The sequence below is a fragment of the Schistocerca gregaria genome, chromosome 8, assembly GCF_023897955.1.
Source record: "Schistocerca gregaria isolate iqSchGreg1 chromosome 8, iqSchGreg1.2, whole genome shotgun sequence".
NCBI lineage: Eukaryota > Metazoa > Arthropoda > Insecta > Orthoptera > Acrididae > Schistocerca > Schistocerca gregaria.
In genome coordinates this window covers 492,709,890-492,731,652 of record NC_064927.1, presented here as the reverse complement: position 1 = coordinate 492,731,652, position 21,763 = coordinate 492,709,890, and the positions used below count along the sequence as shown (strand labels likewise).

General features: G+C 39.7%; 1 protein-coding gene across 2 annotated transcripts in view; it reads left to right on the top strand.

Annotated features, from left to right (window-relative positions):
• The window catches only part of LOC126284458 (midasin), a 481,989-nt gene extending 465,752 nt beyond the window's left edge, over positions 1-16,237 (top strand). For both annotated transcript variants that reach the window (XM_049983379.1, XM_049983380.1), the window contains 4 exons: positions 527-661; positions 1,397-1,536; positions 7,408-7,654; positions 15,173-16,237. In XM_049983379.1, the coding sequence (XP_049839336.1) occupies positions 527-661; positions 1,397-1,536; positions 7,408-7,654; positions 15,173-15,352 (702 nt within the window). In that variant the 3' untranslated portion in view covers positions 15,353-16,237. The remainder of the gene's footprint in view (positions 1-526; positions 662-1,396; positions 1,537-7,407; positions 7,655-15,172) is intronic.
• The last annotated feature ends 5,526 nt before the right edge of the window (positions 16,238-21,763 follow it).

The following is a 21,763-nucleotide window of genomic DNA, read 5'->3' as shown; positions in this document are numbered from 1 at the left end:
ACAAAAGCAGCACAGGCACAATGAAAAGGCTGTTACTGTCTCGTGTTGAACGAAAGCAGCAGTCTGGAGTGGGGCCGGGAAGGGGGACGGTCAGTAGAGTACAGGTGGAAGGAGAGACGATCGCCCTTCTGGTGGAGTGCACTGGGACCAGATGGCAGCAGGAAAAGGCTGCCAGGCACAGCTTCCCGATGCTCCTTCAGGCTGTGCTCATTTCTCTGTCCCCCAGCTGTACCAGACTATCCCTCCCTCTTCCTGCCCCACTCTGGATTGCTGCTTTCTTTCAGTGCAAAGACCTTATCAGAATAATGTTGAAAAGCACACCAGAGACAGATTCTAGTTTTTGTACACTACCATTTTCAGCTTTCCCATTATCATTTTTCTCATTAGCTTTTTTTTTAATAAATAAAAAAAGTCCAGCACTCCACATGTTTGCAGTGTTAGCTTAGTTGTGTAGCTGTTGATGATGCTATAATGTACTATTTCACTAAATACAGCTGTCTTCTTATGTAATCTGTTAATTTTTCAGGTTATCCCATATATTGCTAGCCAGTTTCGTAAGGACAAAATATGGTTGCGTCGAACAAAACCATCAAAGAGAGAATATCAGATTGTTCTAGGCATAGATGATTCTTCCAGCATGGACTATAACCAAGCCAAAGAGGTACTCTGTTCTTAAATACAAAATTATTTTTTGTTGTTTTTGTTTTCATGTTGCTATTACCTAAGCTAAAGAATATTTTCCAGGCTTTCCCACAATGTACATATATCTCTGTTCATGTAAACATACTATATTCCTCCTACATGTAGAAAAGGAAGAGAAAACCAAGAATATTAACTGCAATGTTTGAAACTCGTGCAAAACTAAAGAGAAGCTAATATTTAACTCTTGATAAGGGAACCTGACATTCAGAGAAATAAAAAAAGTTGTCTTCATCCTATTTTAAGTGCCTCCTGCTACTTTATCAATTGCAGACATTATCAAGACAAGCAACTATATGAAATATAGAATTAGGCCTCTATTTAGTGTAATAAATCAGCACAAATGTAAAATGGTATCAAGATATAACTATTGTGGGAAGACATATTGTAAGTTTAGTAGTAGTTCATTGCTTGTTGTAGAGAGGCAGTTTAGGATACCTATGCGTGCTCTGAAAATGCCTTTCTGTCGGTAATTTTCGATGTATGAACATTTCATTTGTCACTGTGCTTCAGTTTTTAAAAATGCATTTACGTCATGGAAGTGTGTGTGTGTGTGTGTGTGTGTGTGTGTGTGTGTGTGTGTGTGTGTGTGTGTGTGCGCGCGTTTTGTGGGGGAAAGGATGGGTTGTTCTATAATCTTTCTCCTCACTTTGAATATTTACTCAGATCATTGTAAAGCCCTTGATATTTTTAACAGATGACATTTGAGTCCGTGGCCCTGGTCAGCCAAGCGCTGACACTCCTGGAAGTGGGTGAACTCGGAGTTGTCAGTTTCGGAGAGGACATCCACATCCTACACCAACTGGGACAGCCGTTCACCCACACTAGTGGTGCAACGTAAGTAACTGATTTGTTCTTGTTAGTGAATTTGAGATAGATAAACTGAAGATAGCAGTATGATGACTGTCATGAATCCTTAACGTATCACCACCTAGCCAAGGGCATAAATAATCATTTCTTTGGGGAGGGGGGGGGGGGGTTCTAACTCTGACTCTGTTCACATACAAGATGTTCATCCTGGCCATTACTGGTATTCATCCCAAAATATTAGCAGCTGAACTGTCATAAAGTGTTTCAGTGTTTAGACTTGGAACACAGTTTGTATCCACTGCAGATTCTGATACAAATGAATGGAAATAAAGACACTGCAGTTGAAAAATTATGATGCTCATTATGTTGATATAACTTGCTAGTACTTAGTTCCCTTAGATTGCATGTTATGCGACAGTCCATTTCTAGTGCTTTCTTTCTCAGCATATTCTTTAATATTTCAAGTTGGTCAGCCTTGCTTAAGTTTCTTCTGTCAACAAATGAAGAGGTGTCAACTTTTTACAGGTGAAATTGGAAATGGAGAAATATTAACACAATCATTCCTATCTGAATTTAAGCACCAGATGGAGAACAAGAGGTGAAAATAGAACTATTTTAAACATCTTCGCAACATTTTTAACACCTTCGTAACATTTTTTAGGTCTTCATTTGATGATTCCTGTTTTGCTACTTTACTTTACTTTGTGATTCCGCAGTTCCATTTTGAGCTGTTGGCTCCATGATAATTCCTAAAAAGAGGTAGTGAACATATGAAATGTTTGAATTTTTGTCGACATTGTAGGGCTAAAATAATCATAAATGATGTGTGTTAAAGAAAAAGAATGAAAGTAGTTTAAGCAAGGTGATTTTGTAGAACATGTGTTTTCTAATGTATAATCTGAAAAGTGAGAAATGATATAGAATGAAATGTTTAAGAATTCCACACACTGACTTCGGTAGTTCTCCAGAACAGGGGTACCCAGACTTTCTGCCACTGCCTACTGCACAGCACTTTCAGAAATTTAGGTTTATCATTGTAGGTTGTTCTCTTTTATAACAAACTCTGGGGTGGAGGAGAGGTGAGAGTGGGTGCAAAAAGTTGAGTGTTGACTGCTACAGAGACAGGGAATGGTACAGGAGGGATAATTTTTGCCATTTTCTTCAGTACTGGCAACACACATGTGGTTTTTGCACCCTGATGGTCAACAACTGTGTTTGGTAGAAATGTGATATACACAAATCATTAGGTTTCGTGGAAGCACTCTTTTACAGAATTGTTCATGCTCACATGTGGTGTTTGTTTGTGGCAAATAATAATAATAATAATAATAATAATAATAATAATAATAATCATCATCATCATCATCATCATCACCATCACCATTTAAGACTGAATATGCCTTTCAGCGTTCAGTCTGGAGCATAGTCCCCCTTATAAAATTTCTCCATGATCCCCTATTCAGTGCTAACATTGATGCTTCTTCTGATGTTAAGCCTATTACTTCAAAATCATTCTCAACCGAATCCAGGTATCTTCTCCATGGCCTACCCCGACTCCTCCTATCCTCTACTGCTGAACCCATGAGTCTCTTGCGTAACCTTGCTTCTTCCATGTGTGTAACATGACCCCACCATCTAAGCCTGTTCGCCCCGACTGCTACATCTATATATATCTGCTGCTGTGGCAAATAATATGAAATTAAATTAAACTGGTTCTGATACAAATCTTCAATGAGTAAGAAATGAAAATGACATTTAAAATATATATTAAACTTTTACATCACAGATAATGTAAACCAGTTGTGCAAGAGAGTAATAAACTTAACATAGAGTGTAGTAAATTAAGAGAAAAAAAAGGTGGGCTCAAATTGAAATTTGATGCTGAATCAGACGTCAGGATCAGTAATTAGATGCTTCTCAAATTTAGATTATGGTGAAAGAATATTTACAAGTTTCAGGTGGAAGTATGTTGCTGTCTCTCTTTAATTGGAGCTTGAAAGTTAGCTCAGTTGAGGTCAGCTTCACCCCCAAGTCATCTTAAGCACTTATTCTATTTCTGTACTTATGTTTAATGTAAAAAATCTTGGAAAATTCACTTTTATGCATGTAAGTAGTAACTAGTGGCACCAAAAATCTGATTGTTCATTGCAGAAGAGAAGGGTTCTGTAGTCGTCTTTCACTGAACTGTCACTAGTCACACCAATGAAATTTTCTTTTGTGATTACTACTTATTGAAAATAGATTTGTTGTCCAGTAATATTTTGTGAAATCTTCGGCAAAGAACTTTTCGTAACTTTTTGAAGGACCTCCAAATGTGTAATAATGTCTTGAACTAAATCTTCCATGGCTGCTAGTTCATTGTCTTCCAAAAGCGATGTAAGAACAGATAATGCAAGAAAAGTTATTGAAAGTTCAGCACTTGTGAACTAAAATGAGACAACTTTCTTTTCAAAGATGATATTTTATAACCTGCTAAGAAAGCTGTTGTTTCTCCTTCTTGTAAACCCTTATTCAAAGTAGGAATCCTGTCAAAGATAGTAGTGAAAAAGACCAATGTAGATAACCACTGATCATCAATGACAAAATTCATTGTATAATATACCAGTGTTTTTGTCACTGAAAAACGTAAAAACCTCAGACCTTAGTTCACGTATTCTGTTTAAAATCTTTTTGTGAGAGAACCTCTGTACCTTGGTATGTGGGAGCAAACTTCTAAATTTACCTACCATATCTTCACACACCGAAATTAGACATCATTCTGTTAGAACTACTGATAGCCTTGGGAGAGTCAGCCATGACAGAACTCTACCATCTGGTGTGCTAGATGTATGAAACAGGCGAAATACCCTCAGACTTCAAGAAGAAAATAATAATTCCAATTCCAAAGAAAATGGATGCTGCAACAGACTACTCGGAAAGTAGGGAATGTTTTGACATTTAAAAAAAAAAAAAAAAAAAAACCTAAGTACAAGAAATACATTTTATTATATACATCTGAAAGAGCGACTGACGTGCTACTTTTCCACCATCACCAAACACATTGAGGCACTTATCATAGCAGTGGACAAGCTTTGAAAGACCTTCGTCATAAAATTCTGCCACCTGAGACTTCAGCCAGTGAGTCACACCTGCCTGGAGTCCCATGCCGTCATCAAAGGGCTGTGTTGCAAGCCAGTTCTTCATCTTGGGAAACAAGTGGAAGTCGCTTGGTGCAAGATCGGGGCTGTAGGGTGGATGAGGGAAAATTTCCCGTTTGAATGAATTAAGGAGTTCTTTAGTGCAGTTTGCAGTGGGAGGTTGGGCATTGTCATGCAAAAACAAAATTTTGGACGTCAGCTTTCCTTGGCATTTGTTTTGAACTGCTCTTCTGAGGCTGTGCCAAGTTCGACAGTACCAGGCAGAATTTATGGTTGCTCCACGTTTGAGAAAATCAATAAGAAGCACACCTTGCCTATCCCAAAACACTGTCACCATCAACTTCCTTGCTGACAAGGTTTGCAAACATTATCTTGCTTTTTGGGAGGACCTTGTGTGCCCCCACTCCATGGACTGTAATTTTATCTCGCAATTCATGTGTTTCACTCAAGTCTTGTCACTAGTTACGATTTGATTTGGTAATGAATCACCATGTCTGTGGTAGGCCTCCAGAAATGTCACATTGCCCCCATTCACTGTTCTTTATGGTGCTCTGTAAGCATTTTGGGCACCCATTCTGCACAAAATTTGTGCTAGCCTAGCTTTTGAGAGACAGTTTCAAGCAACAAAGTCTGTGAAACTTGTGGAAAAGAAAGTGAAAGCTCCATTATTGTGAAGCAATGGTTTTCAAAAAAACGTTCCGTCAACATTAGCAGCAAGATTGTCAGTCACAGTACTTGGGCGTCCACTCTTCTCTTCACCATGAACGTCGGCTCATCCATTTTTAAAACGAATGCACCATTTCCAGATGGAACATTCATTCATTACGTTGTTTCCGTACACTTCGCACAGTAATAGATAAATTTCTATAGGTTTTAGGTTTTTTGCCAACAAAAACCACATCACATACCGCACCTCACAACTGGCGGGATTTTAGATTACAGCGCACATTTCAATTTTGAACATTAAAAAAACCAGATGCGCAGAGGTGTTCCCACTGTCATGGATGGATGCCAACTGAGCTGCCGAGCACGCACATAGCAAAATATACACGATCAGCACGTGCCTAGTGGCATCAGATGGAAATGTTCCCTACTTTCTGAATAGCCCTTGTACTAACACGAATTCTTTGCAGATGACAGGAAAAATTGGTAGAAGCCAACCTCTGGGAAGATCAGTTTGTATTCTGTAGAAATTTACGAATACCCAAGGCAATACTGACACTATGACTTAGCTTAGGGGATAGATTAAGGACAGGCAAACCTACCTTTATAGCATTTGTAGGCTTAGAGTAAGCTTTTGGCTGGAATACTCTCTCTCAGTTTCTGAAGATGGCAGGGATAAAATACAGGAGTGAAAGGCTATTTTCAGATTTTATAGAAGCCAGATTGCAGTCGAGGGGCACGAAAGGAAAGCAGTGGTTGAGAAGGGAGTGGGACAGGGTTGTACCCTATCCATTATGTTATTCAATCTGTATATTGAGCAATCAGTAAAGGAAACAAAAGAAAAATTTGGAGTAGGAAGTAAAGTCCAGGGAGAAGAAATAAAAACCTTGAGGTTTGCTGACGACATTGTAATTCTGTCAGAGACAGCAAAGGATTTGGAACAGCAGTTGAATGGACAGTATCTTGAAAGAAGGGTATATGATGTACATCAACAAAAGCAGAACAATAATAATGGAATGCAGTCAAATTAAATTAGGTGATGCTGAGGAAATTAGATTAGGAAATGACACTTAAAGTAGTAAAGGAGTTTCGCTATTGGGGCAGTAAAATATCTGTTGATGGTTGAAGTAGAGAGAATATAAAATGTAGACTGATGATGGCAAGGAAAGCATTTCTGAAGAAGAGAAATTTTTTAACATCAGGTACATATTTAAGTGTCAGGAAGTCTTTTCTGAAATATTTGTATGGAGTGTAGCCATGTATGGAAGTGAAACATGGACAACAAATAGTTTGGACAAGAAGAGAATAGAAGCTTTCGAAATGTGGTGGTAAAGAAGAATGCTGAAGCTTAGATGGGTAGATCACATGGCTAATGAGGAGATATTGACTAGAATTAGCTAAAAGAGAAATTTGTGGCACAACCTGACCAAAAGAAGGGATCGGTTGGTAGGACACAATCTGAGGCACCAAGAGATTACCAATGTAGTAACGGGTGAGAGGGGGGAGGGAAGTGTGGGGGTTAAGAATCATAGTGGGAGACCAAGAGATGAATACACTAAGCAGTTTCACAAGGATGTAGGTTGCAGTAGTTACTCGGAGATGAGGAGGCTTGCACAGAGTAGATTAGCATGGAGACGTGCATCAAACCAGTCTTTGGACTGAAGGCCACTACAAGAACAAGAACAACGGCAACATCTTCACTCAATGTGTGACCAGCTGTGATTTTAGAGCACTTGCCATGGTGAAGTTTATAACCTTTACAGCATCTGTCAAAACAATATAAACAATTTCAGGGCTTCGGGTGTATTATACATATTTTCTTGTAACTGTTGTGTCATTATTTTCCTAGATGATAGCTCTTTGTGATTTTCTGTTTTTGTTTCTAGATATTATAATTTTAACTATTTGAAAATTAAGCACTTCATGTGAATTCAAAAGTCAAAATGATCTTTTATTAAAAATGTAATGTCTCCTATGAATGACTGAAGGCATTCGTGTCTGTAGAACATGTTATTGAAAAATCGTTTCATTACTTACTAGCTTAATTAATTAGTACAAATATTACAAGATTTGTAAAGAGAGGATCTTAATTTTACAGACTGCTGCAACACCTTCGTTTTGATCAGCGAAGTACAAAAGTGGGCTCCTTAGTCCAGTTTGTGACTGAGATGTTTGAGAACCATGGGACACGCAGCTCTGCAGATCGAGCACAGCTGTTAGTCATCTTGTCTGATGGACGTGGTGTTCGCAGTGAAGGGAAGTTGCTTGTAGAAAGGGCCGTTGGTCGAGCACGTCAAGAGCGAATTTTCACTGTGTTTATTATTATTGATAACCCAAAATATGAGGTATGTACATGATTTTCCTTTTGAGAAACCTCTTCCGTCTTGAGCATTTTATTCATATCATTTTCAGTATTTAATACATAGTATGGATTTTTCCCCCTTGTGTATAGAGCTCTATATTGAAATATTGGAATCATACAAGTCATTTTGTAGCATGGTCAGTTACTATTTAATTTACTATTAGATTTAGTCACAAATTACACAGGCCAACCATGGAAAAACTTTTTTGCTGAAAATATCTTATTCTTATGTTTTTTTAGGGTGGGAAATCCAAATATGATACTTAAAAAAACTGTATCACCCACCATTTCTTCACATTTTATAGTTAAATTTATTAAATTCCGTAAATTTTTAAAAGCTTTACAGCTTTTATGTGGTTAAAATAATTTGAAAAGGAGGTTTAATGAATGTGGATGACGGGTAACATGCTGAAAAACATTTGGTGGCAAAAAAAAAAAGGATCAGTTCTACTTTTGTGTTAACATACGGTGTTTTCTTTACTGTCAGCCTAACCTAACTTTCCCGTTTCCTGCACATGTGCACAGTACAATGTCTAATCATGGTTGGAGAAGCTTTGCTGAGAGTTTTTGTTATATTTGTACTGAATTTGTGATTAAAAAACACCAAAGAAACATTACAGACTTTGTGAAAAGGGTTTTTCTATCATACTTTGGATCTAAACTTGGTGATCAAGATAAATCTTGGATAAAATGGTCCAAAAAGGAGAAAAAAGCCTTTGGATTTGCTGTTCCTATGATACAGGATGAGACAAGAAATCATTCCGATGATTGCTATTTTTGCAGTGTTGATATTACTGGTCACAATTCAGAAAACAAGAAGGTAATAAGCTACCCTAACTTCCGTCCACCATCCGACCAGAAGGACATGGTGTAGATTTGCCGGTTCCTGAACCACCAGATGATTTAAATTCTATTCACAAGTATTTTCTGATGTACAATCTAATTTAGATGAACCAGACGATGATGAAGTCCACTGTAATACAGAAAGTCTAAAGCTCACATTGTTTACTCACTCCGAGCTGAAGGCTGCATTCACACTGCCGGCCGGGCCGGGCCGGGCTGATGCCTACCGGCTCGGCTCATGCCTAGCCAGCTCAGGCCGACGTGTAGTGCATTCACATGGCGCGCCGCGCCGAGCCGGGACGGCGAAATGGGGGGAAATCCACTTCTCTGATTTTCAGGTTTTAAAAATTCTTAGCCGTATATAAGGCTTCGCCACATATTTCTTAGCAGTCATTGTGAAATGATGCTATTTGTCAATGTTGTGCACTTGATTTACAAATCTTGTAGTGAAAAAGTTATGTAGCAGGTAGCTTACTGTTAGATCCGTTTTAGACCATACATTGTTGGGAATGAAATGTAGCTAAAAGTACGAAAAAGTTTTTGAAATGATAATGATACTGATACCTGTCTCTGGTCACAAGTAATGCGAGCTATTCAGTGGCGTCAGTGCCGCGTCCGCAAGCCACGGAGTTCGCACGGTTACAGCTTGGTTTAGTGTAGTCATATAATGCAGGACAGAAAAAAACTAATTACTAGTGATCAGCGCAGACCTAGTGCCTTTCCCTCGTATTATTTTAATGGTCTCATTCTCTAGATAAATCCAAATGTGTAAGAATTTTTCCTCGGCTACTGGACAATCATCTGCTATGCTTTTATAATTGGCCACACGTTGCATCACAAAAGACAAACAATTATTTGTCATCAACATCCTACAATTAGTATGATGTACATTTCGTATTTCGAACTAAAAGTTAAATGAAGCGCATTTCTGTAGTCTCGTTGTCTACTTTGACAGAAAAAATAATGGAGAGTTAATGAAAGATCTGTAGATCGGCACAGATGTATGTTTCATTGTTCTTCATTGTTTTTTTTCTTCCTTGGTGGGCTGCGCTGCACTGTCAAGGTAATCCCCACTCTTTGGCTAAATGGCTGGCCGGAGGCCAAATAAATAAATAAATTTAAAAAGATCCCCACCCTTCGACAGCTGACAAGCAAGTCAGTAGACAACGCAGCTGCAGTCAACAGTTAATCGCCTTTAGCTAGTCTGTGCGGTTGTGTAGAACAATGTCTTCACTCTTTTATTGGTATTGTTTTGACTCTGCAGTAACTCGTAGAGTTTTGAAGTACAGAAGAACTAGGAGATTATGGATTCACCCCATAAATAGCGACAGACATATAGGAGAGTTTTTTTTCTTTATATGAAGAACTTAAAAACTATCCTGAAAAATTTTATTCAAATTACAGAATGGATCATAATACATTTCAGTATGTGCTGCAAAACATTCAAGACAAAATTTCTAAACAGAACACAAATTTTCGCAGTAGTATAACAGCAGAAGAAAAATTGTGTATAACGATGAGGTAAGATTCATTAGTACATACTTCTTGGTTTGAAGTAGAACTTTGTACAGCATTCACTACCTCCAATTAATGATGACAGCAGAAGGGAGACGAGTGATGCTTGTACTGCAGAAGCTGTAGTGCTGCTCCACAGGCTCGCGCCTGCGGTCGGCTCGCGCCGGCAATATTAAACACTCGGGATGTCGCCGGCTCGGCTCCGGGAGGCTCACGCCATGTTGGCGCGGCCCTGCCGCCAGTATGAACACCGCAATTCAAAACCATGTGTTTGATACCAAAGCGGGCGGCAGCCCGGCGAGGCTCGGCTCGGCTCGGCCCGGCCGGCAGTGGGAATGCAGCCTCAGGATTTGTTTAGGGATCTGGGCATAGCAAAAGAAAAAGCTGAATTGCTTGGCTCTAGATTAAAAGAAAATAGCTTATTGGCAGTTGGAACCAGCATATACATGTGTAGAAAGAGAGAGTAGCAATTCTTAAAGTTTTTTCAACAACAAGGTGATTTAGTGTACTGCTCAGAAATTCCCAATCTGGTGAATGAGTTTGGTATTGAATACAAAAAGGAAGACTGGAGGCTGTTTATTGATTCATCCAAAACTAGTTAAAAAAACCAATTCCAGCTGAAAAGTGAAACCAATACTAACACATAATCGTTTTAAGTAGCTTACTGTAAATACAAACCACGCTTATGTTGTAACAGTGTGTTTCACTAATTTCCACATTTACCTTATAGCTTAGGATTTTTATACTACATAATAAAAAGCATATTGCCCGAAAACTATGAGTGATACAAAAAACTAAGGCTAGATTTGGATTCAGCTCATAAAAATCTGTGAAGATCAGCTATCAAAGTAAAAAAAAGTTTCATCATCATAATTTAAGACTGATTATGCCTTTCAGCGTCCAGTCTGGAGCACAGCCCCCCTTATAAAATTCCTCCACGATCCCCTATTCAGTGCTAACATTGGTGCCTCTTCTGATGTTAAACCTATTACTTCCAAAGGTCCGAGGCATTTTGCTCTGATTCTTGCCAGCATCGTATTTAAAGTACCAGGGAAGCAGGTTGCTAGCCTTACTTGCCCTGAGTCCCATTGGGTATTAACCCTAATGGTTGAGGGAGCCTTCCAAAAAAAAAATTTGTTGGCCTGTGTTATCAAAAGATTGGCCTTCACAATTAAATTTGTGCTTTCAAATCTTTAGTTTGTAAGTCAACTTGATAGTGATCCGCAATTTAAATTAGTCATTAAATTTTTTTATATAATAGCAGTTTTTGGCAGCTAGCAGATGTCATTCCTGAGGCCAAAATAAGAGAGGTGAAACAATGTAGAAGACCGAATAGTAAGAAGTAGTAGGGAAGTCACCATCATGCAGAAGCAAATCCGTATGTTATCTTGATTTGGCAAGCTGTGGCTGCTCTGCTTTGTTGATGGGTCTGGGTAGTACTTAACCATTCACCGTACTCCCCGGACGTAAGTCCTTGTGACTTTGATTTGATTCCAAAGATGAAGGAACCACTTCGTGGCATTCACTTCAGAACTGTTCCAGAGGTTCGACAGGCAATAGACCGCTCCATTCACATCATCAACAGAACAGGCTGTGCTAACGGTATACTACCCCTTTCACATTGCTGGCAACGGGTTCTACCCAACGCTGGTGACTACTTTGAAGGCCAGTAACAGATGCAAACGTGCAACTCTTTTATATCGGTTGTGAATAAATAGTTGCCACATTTTAAGTTCCAACCCTCTTATGTCTGAAAGTATTGTGTTTGAAAAACAGATTTCTGAAAAGGGTAGTTCTCTTGTGAAAGTGGAATAGAAACTCAACTTAAATTGCTAATAAACAGTATAATGCTGTACCCTTAAATTTGAATGTAGATTATGTTAAAGAATTTTCTTACCTCCCTGCAACATTATGTTGTATTTAACTAGAGCAGTGAAGGATTACAATTGACTAGAAAGAGTCATGGGCAGATTTCCTGCTTATTGCAAGTAGTTGCCTTACCATTAGGCTATCCGAGCACACTTTGTGACCAGATCTGACTTTCATATGTTGTCAACCATGTGTCTGTCAATGCCATATGGAAGTTTGAATCTGGCCATGAAGCATGCTCAGATAGCCTACTGGTAAGGTGACCACTCGTGTTAAGCAGGAAATCAGAATCTGGCAAATGTTTTCATTGCCGTCATTCCATTACACGGCGGATGGTTATCCACACTTGCAACTGTGAACACATTTCATGTATTTCATAATGGCTGGAGTCGCCGCAGAACATATTCCTTTGGACATCCATGCATGTCCGAAGGAACACTATCTCACTTCTGAAGAACACAGGTACTGCAATATCGCATTTAGCGAGCAAGCGACTTTCAGTTGAAGTGTCTCCCCTGTTCAGGAATATACGTTGAAATTCTCATTGTTGTCATTCTGTTATACAGCCAGTGGTTGTCCATATTCACAACTGTGAATACACTTCATATATATCTCAAGCTCTGTAGGATTATGAAACATAACTACAACTATTTTATAGTTGCACATTATGGCCGTTTTGGTAATGGAAATGTGAAATATGAATCAAGTAGTAGTCCTCGAACAGCAGCCTCATAAGAAGTAAGTTTCTTCTTAGCATAGTTCTTTCATTGTCACATTGGTTGCCATAAATCACAATTTGAAGGAGAGCATTCAGGGATGAAGACTGGGACAAGCCATTAACAGGCAAAAACAGCCACTGCAGGCTTCTTCAGTAAAGTATAGTAAGATGACCTTGAGCTTTGTTGGAGAACAGATTCATGTGGCCGATTTCTTCATCTCCTGTTGGCAAACTAATCAGACTCTTTGATTCAGTTAACATAAATGATCATAAGGCTGTGACAGTTTATGATTAGAGTTAATCTGTTCACAAGTTACTGATTAGGGCCAGTTGTCTACATTAAATAAAGTTCTCATTTTTAAACTAAAACACGTTGACTCCATATGTTAGCCACCCTTTTGCTTGGCTTTTACTGTAAATGTTCCTTCCTGTTGTAAAGGAAGACTGAATTCATATGCTCTAAGAATATTTTTAGGAAATAACAAAATTTGTCATCTACCTTGTGTTCTTGGTAACAGTCATCTAATTATTCATGCAGTAAATACTCAATGAGTAGTGTGACTTGAGTAAGCATTTAGATTCTTTGAAATTCTTAGCAAAATTGACAGATGATCAGAAAAACTGTTCATTATCACATCTAGTTCATGAAAGATGCTTGCTTTTAGTACTAAATTATCAAGTGCTGTTGCAATATGTCCTCTTGTACTGATTGTTACTGTCAGGATCAGACCATAGCTGGGCGTCAGCAACTTTGAAGTGCTCTTCGATCAGAACTACTCGAGATGAAATAAATAGTGAAACCTCTACATCTAATAGTTCCCAGTTGTTTCTAGTGGGTGTTATTATTGCCATTTATAATGCTTAAATGAGTCTAAACATTTACTGTTGGGGCCCTGTGCACTGTCGGAACTGTTATCTTGTATGTTCCCTAGTCTATTAATGAAGTGCAGCACTGAATAATTACTCTGCGCAGTTGGTCTGTGGCTTGGGACTTTTTCCTCTTTTTCCATATGTTCACATATATTGTGCCCCTACTGTTGCATGATATTCACTTGGATCCATCTGAGTATATCTGTTCCATTTCTGTTTAGTTCAGTTATTTGTGCATTCCACGGATCATATTTGCAAGCTCTCCCTGTGATGTGGAACGAGACAGTTTTAGAATTATGGCAAACTCCTTCAGTGTAAACTATGGCAACATACTGACCTTTTACATGGCAGTTTTAATTTACAAATTAGGATATATTGCAGCACTGCCACATTACTCTTTAGGACAAAGACCTCCATCAGAGGGAGGACACCCACTTGCACACAGGCGTGCATGCACAAGTCACACGCAGGCGGCCACTGTTGTCTCCGGATGTCGTGTCCCATCTGCAATGACCAGACTGGGTCTCTTACTGAACATGAAAGGAGTTGAAGACTCAAAAAGTAGGATTCCATATTTGCTGAGCATGCTCTGAATGAATGTTATTCTTGTGATATTAAATGTGATGTCACCCATAGCGGAAGTACATACAGTTCAATTATGTGCCCTTCTAAAGTAGCAACAGCCAATTAATATTTCCCTCGCCATAAGACTGTTCCCTTCCCCTGCTCCCTCTTCCTCACAGTCATCAATTATTTTCTCCATGTTACATAATAGTCTGTGCCAGTACTCACTTGTGTACTGTTTTTTAGCTTGTAATTCATTTACTTTTAATCCTTATGGTTAAAGTAATATAAGATTTATTTGTTCTTCTATGTGAATTTTGCCAAGCCTGTGATTTGTATAGATGTATGCTTGTATACCGTCATGTGTCTTTGAAAAATCATTACTTGTACAGCTTTAAACTTTTGCTGATGTTGTGTGGACGATCTGTTAGTCTCAAGCTTTCTGAGGATGGCTAGAATGCTGAAAGCTGGTTCACAGTGAACTGTTAAATAAGTATTATTGTGGAACATCAATATCTGCATGTCAATTTCTAATATGTCTATGTCCCTCCAAGTACTGACAGAATATTCCTTAAGGAAAGGAACATTGAAAATCCAACTAATGACAGCCAGAACAGCAGATTATCATTATTCAGAAAATTTGTTTTAACTGTGGACCCCATTGGATGTACAAATATCCATTGTTAACTTCACTCCAGTCATAATTTTTAAGCTATGTCTTAACCCTTCTGTAGATTGATCTGTCATTGCCAAGGCTTTGGTGGGTAAGGGGGGAAAAAAGCTGCAGACAACAGTCACTGTATAAAAGCAGACCTTGTATTAAGTTTGAAAACTGAGATATACATATAGTACAGTGTCGACAGTGTAAGTTGCATTGCACTCACAAGAAACTGACTAAATGTAAGAAATGTGAAAGTCTTGTTTCCGTAGGTGCTTTGTTATTTACATATGGTGTTTTCTTTTGCTCCTCTAATTTGCAGGCAAAATTTGTTTGTTTATGGATATATTTATTTAGTTTTTACTGTGTGTTGCAAGTAATTTTTAGTTGTGGCTATAAACCTATGCTAGAGCAGTTACTTATTTGCTTTATCTGAGAGTGGTGTGTTTGCATCTGTGTTTCAGACTTCAATTTTGGATGTGCGAAATACTGACTTCACTGGTGGGAAAGTTAAATTCACATCGTATATGGATGACTTTCCATTTCCATTCTACGTAGTGCTTCGAGATGTTAGTGCTCTTCCGGCAGTTCTTAGTGATGCCCTGAGGCAGTGGTTTGAATTAGTTGTAACAATTGATAGTTAGAGGTGGTTGTTCTTGCATATATGCTCTTAATGGTTCCTGTTTTGTATTCTGTAACTAAGCTGTGGTTTTTTGCATTGAATATGTCACCACAAGTGATTTTACATGTAACAAAGGTCATGCAACCCTGCAGTATTTTGTATTTTAATGTGCATGTATGTGTTCAGTAAATTCCAAATACGGACTGACATGGAATGCAGTTACAGTGGTAGCAGACTTTTCTGTGAAGTATTGAGATGTAAACTCCAAATATTTTTGGAGAATTTTAATCACAACAGTGATCGCATTATGAAGTCTTCTTTTTTTCACTTTCCTTTTAGAGTAATAAATGAGTTTGTAAGTGTCAGAATGTACCAGTATTGCTTTTTCCTCCTCTTCCACTATAAGGTCGAGAGAGAGCTTTGTATTGTATCATGCAAAAATACATTTTGACTCATGTTCTGTTCCACACTCAATCAAATGAAATTTAAATGAGTTATTGTGGTTCTCTTCCTTAGAGGTTTTTGACGTTATTATGTTGTTGTTATGATGCCAAAATTGAGTTTCACTCCACATTTGTTGTGTGTAACACGACAAAATGTGAATAAGCTCCTACTGTCCTTGCTGATTTTTTTTTTTTTTGTACCAATTTTGAAGACTGCTTGTAGATTACTTTTGTACCAATTAATTACTGTATTGTGAGTGCTAAATAGGAAAGAGAACATTAATTCATTAATTTATTTTTTTCAAGGATTGGTGTTCCTGTATTTGCACTCTGATACTACTTAATCACCATGTACTGTGTATGTTTGGTTCATGTAAATTTATTTTTGTTGATTGTTTTATAGTTCTGTACATGTGAATCAAATTATGTATGATTTTGTGAATAAAATATTTGTATATGTTCTTTATTATAACATCATCTTTTGAAGACGTTCTCATCCCTATATTGTGGTGCATGACACTGTGTTGCAAATGCGAGGCATAGCCTACTGCAAAGCTGGACATGGGCTGTGGGTCCCACTTACCACCTGTGGTGTTGTTCTGCTGGTGACACAGGAATATCAATAAAGAACGCACAAAAGATGCCCAGCTGCAGATCAGACCTCTGCCTCGGAATCGAGCAGTGGTCCTTTATAATGCAGCTTGTGCATAAGACATTGGAAGACAGAGAGAGAGAAAGTTCTGCAGAATTGACATTTCTGTGTATCCATGTTTAAATTACAAATCATTCTCATTTATATACTCTACTTCCCCCACTTAAATATTCTTCAGTCAAGTGAAATGCTGTAATATAACTTTAAAAATTTTCCAAATGTTTAGACCTCGGTACTTGCTTTTATGTTTTCACAAACTATGTCATAAAGCTTAACTTCCATGTAGAAAGTATCTCTCTGGCACAGGGGAGTGTTGGTTTGGATCAAATTTATGTTTTTTCCCTGCCATAGTGATCTTTTTTTCCCCCCAACATTTGCAGGAATGAATGAAATATTGCAAGAAAGGTTTTCTAACTGGCCTCTGACATTGCATACTGATTTTGCACTAAAACTTACTATTTGTGGAACATGTTAACATAAAAGAGACTTTTAACTACACTCCTGGAAATGGAAAAAAGAACACATTGACACCGGTGTGTCAGACCAACCATACTTGCTCCGGACACTGCGAGAGGGCTGTACAAGCAATGATCACACGCACGGCACAGCGGACACACCAGGAACCGCGGTGTTGGCCGTCGAATGGCGCTAGCTGCGCAGCATTTGTGCACCGCCGCCGTCAGTGTCAGCCAGTTTGCCGTGGCATACGGAGCTCCATCGCAGTCTTTAACACTGGTAGCATGCCGCGACAGCGTGGACGTGAACCGTATGTGCAGTTGACGGACTTTGAGCGAGGGCGTATAGTGGGCATGTGGGAGGCCGGGTGGATGAACCGCTGAATTGCTCAACACGTGGGGTGTGAGGTCTCCACAGTACATCGATGTTGTCGCCAGTGGTCGGCGGAAGGTGCACGTGCCCGTCGACCTGGGACCGGACCGCAGCGACGCTAGGATGCACGCCAAGACCGTAGGATCCTACGCAGTGCCGTAGGGGACCGCACCGCCACTTCCCAGCAAATTAGGGACACTGTTGCTCCTGGGGTATCGGCGAGGACCATTCGCAACCGTCTCCATGAAGCTGGGCTACGGTCCCACACACCGTTAGGCCGTCTTCCGCTCACGCCCCAACATCGTGCAGCCCGCCACCAGTGGTGTCGCGACAGGCGTGAATGGAGGGACAAATGGAGACGTGTCGTCTTCAGCGATGAGAGTCGCTTCTGCCTTGGTGCCAATAATGGTCGTATGCGTGTTTGGCACCGTGCAGGTGAGTGCCACGATCAGGACTGCATACGACCGAGGCACACAGGGCCAACACCCGACATCATAGTGTGGGGAGCGATCTCTTACACTGGCTGTACACCTCTGGTGATCGTTGAGGGGACACTGAATAGTGCATGGTACATCCAAACCTTCATCGAACCTATCGTTCTACCATTCCTAGACCGGCAAGGGAACTTGCTTTTCCAACAGGACAATGCACGTCCGCATGTATCCCGTGCCACCCAATGTGCTCTAGAAGGTGTAAGTCAACTACCCTGGCCAGCAAGATCTCCGGATCTGTCCCCCATTGAGCATGTTTGGGACTGGATGAAGCGTCGTCTCACGCGGTCTGCACGTCCAGCACAAACGCTGGTCCAACTGAGGCGCCAGGTGGAAATGGCATGGCAAGCCGTTCCACAGGACTACATCCAGCATCTCTACGATCGTCTTCATGGGAGAATAGCAGCCTGCATTGCTGCGAAAGGTGGATATACACTGTACTAGTGCCGACATTGTGCATGCTCTGTTGCCTGTGTCTATGTGCCTGTGGTTCTGTCAGTGTGATCATATGATCTATCTGACCCCAGGAATGTGTCAATAAAGTTTCCCCTTCCTGGGACAATGAATTCACGGTGTTCTTATTTCAGTTTCCAGCAGTGTATCACAGGCAAGAGGGCATCATGGATCCCAGCTTCATGTGTGTATTTTACTAAGCTAACTTATTAATAATAGATAAGAGACTTCTGTTTCTTGTTGTCTTATTACAAATATCATTTTATTTGTTTTAAAGTGCTTATTAACTGTATAATTTGTATTCAGCATTGTCATAGATAATAATCGTGACCACTGCAGTAGTCCATTATCTCTGCCCACCATATAAGTTGACTTTTCTAAATGAATATACATTCCAAAATGACAAACACATTTGTCATTGCCACCTACTACCTGTATTCCCATGATTACACTTAATCCAAATACTCGTTATTTACAAAAATAAAATTATGAAAGTTTTTCCAGGGTCCCCTATTCACAAGTAATGCTCAACTGATTAACACCAGGAATAAACTTAACACCACCTGCTTCAAGCAAGCCTTTTCAGTTGACAAGAAGACAGTTGCCTATTGAAATTATATTTGCAATTACTGTAAACAAGTTGCAAGGACAGACATTTAAAATAGCAGTTTTTTTTTTTAAATACCAAATACCATTTTTATTCAAGGACACATTGCATGTGCCTTCTCGAGGATGACTAAATCAACTAATACTTTTGTACCCCCTAAAGAAAGTGAAAAGTAAAAAGTACAAGAAGATTACATTCTTTCGTCAAATAACAGTCGCACCGAGGTACTGTAATTGCTCTGTAAAGAATTCTGTTAAAACTGTGAATGGGAGGTTGGATACAAAGATGTATCTTAAATTCATGATTATTACTTCACTTCATTCAGTTCATTTTTAAAGATGTTTTCTCTTCGTCCCCACAACTATTCTTATACCCAGTGACTACACTTATTCACACTTATTCCCAATCAATGAATGAATGAAAATAGCCTGTGTTCTCCCGTTGAGGGCAAAGGCCTCCTACAAGTAGTGGTGGTTGCTTTTAAAGACTCACACAGTGAGCAAGTCCACGTGAGAGTACCGCACTTAACGCAGACTACACATAGAATTACACTTGCTCATTTATTTGCAGTTCTAGTTCTTTCCACTCCTTTCTATTTCTGGCTATGCAGGTCCACTGTCTTCCTGCTTGTTTTCTGAATAAGTCTGACCATTTGGGTCTCAGTCTTCCTGGAAGTATCTTGCCGATGTGGTACCTTGTGCCGCCCATCTGCCGTCCCGCATCCTCACCACGTGGGCACACCATTTCCATTTGATCTTTGCAGCCTGTTGTGCTGTGTCTGTTGTTGCTGACATCTTGTGTATCGAGGTGTTCAATATTGCGTCTTTCAGAGAGATGCCAAGTATCTTCTTCTGCATTTTACTTTGGCATACCTGTAGAGTGTTTCTCTCTTTGGCTTTGAGAGCCCATATCTGACATCCATATAATAACACTGGAAAAATGCAGCTTTCGAGTGCCTCCATTTTGAGCGTCCTATTCAGGGTTCTGTCTAGCAATATGAACTTTAAGGGCCAGAAAGCTTTCCAAGCTAAGGAAACTCTTCGTTTTATTTCTTTTTCCATTTTGTTGTTAAAGGAAATTATTTGGCCTAAGGATATGTACTGTGTGCTTACATTAGCTCCTTTCCTTCCCAATGACTGCATTTATTCCAAATACAGTCATTATTTAAAACTATAAAAGTGCATGAGTTTCATATGGGTCCACTGGTCCTGAATATTACAGATATTTTTTGAGTACACTATCCTCACTTATTACCTTTATTTCAAAGGCTACAAGTGTTTTCACAATGTATACACACAGAAAAGCAGGAATACCTGAGATTGTATACAACAATATGAATCAGGATAGACTGCTACTCACCATATAGGGGAGATGTTAAGTGGCAGACATGCATACTTTAAAGTGCTCTAAGCTATTGTACAGAGTTCTGATTCAAATTTAGAAAACACACACCTAGTGTTGTTGGAAAATTAATGCAAGAGTGTGACCTAATATAGCGTGCCTGGAGGATCACCGACTGAGTCATTATGTGTGGAGACTGATGACAAGGACGTCACATCCTGCAAAGATCTTTGATCTGGAGCCTGATTGCCAGTGTCTATGTATGGTGAGTGAACTACACATTTTTATTGTGCTTGACTTCCGAGCAGTGTTGGTCAGGAAAAGAATGATAGGCTGTGAATAATCTAATTTTGATTATAATTTTTGTGCACAGTATACAGGGTGAGTCACCTAACATTACCGCTGGATATATTTCATAAATCACATCAAATACTGACGAATCGATTCCACAGACCGAACGTGAGGAGAGGGGCTAGTGTAATTGGTTAATACAAACCATAAAAAAATCACAGAAGTATGTTTTTTTAACACAAACCTACTTTTTTTTTTACATGGAACCCCATTAGTTTTGTTAGCACATCTGAACATATAAACAAATACATTATCAGTGCCGTTTGTTGCATTGTAAAATGTTAATTACATCCGGAGATGTTGTAACCTAAAGTTGACGCTTGAGTACCACTCATCAGATGTTCGATCGTGTGTATCGGAGAGCACCGAATTACGTAGGGGTCCAAAGGGAACGGTGATGGACCTTAGGTACAGAAGAGACTGGAACAGCGCATTACGTCCACATCTAACACCTTTTTATTGGTCTTTTTTACTGGCGCACATGTACATTACCATGAGGGGTGAGGTACACGTACACACGTGGTTTCCGTTTTCAATTACGGAGTGGAATATAGTGTGTCTCGACATGTCAGGCCAATAGATGTTCAATGTGGTGGCCATCATTTGCTGCACACAATTGCAATCCCTGGCGTTATGAATGTCGTACACGCCGCAGTACATCTAGTGTAATGTCGCCGCAGGCTGCCACAATACATTGTTTCATATCCTCTGGGGTGGTAGGCACATCACGGTACACATTCTCCTTTAAAACGTACCCCACAGGAAGAAGTCCAGAGGTGTAAGATCAGGAGAACAGGCTGGCCAATTTATGCGTCCACCACGTCCTGTGAAACGCCCGTCGAACATCCTGTCAAGGGTCAGCCTAGTGTTAATTGCGGAATGTGCAGGTGCACCATCATGCTGATACCACATATGTCAACACGTTTCCAGTGGGACATTTTCGAGCAATGTTGGCAGATCATTCTGTAGAAACACGTTGGCAGATCATTCTGTAGAAACGCGATGTATGTTGCAGCTGTTTGCGCCCCTGCAATGAAGTGAGGACCAATGAGGTGGTCGCCAATGATTCCGCACCATACATTTACAGTCCATGGTCGCTGTCGCTCTACCTGTCTGAGCCAGCGAGGATTGTCCACGGACCAGTAATGCATGTTCCGTAGATTCACTGCCCCGTGGTTTGTGAAACCCGCTTCATCGGTAAACAGGTAGAACTGCAACGGATTCTCTGTTAATGCCCATTGTCATACTTGCACTCGATGATTAAAGT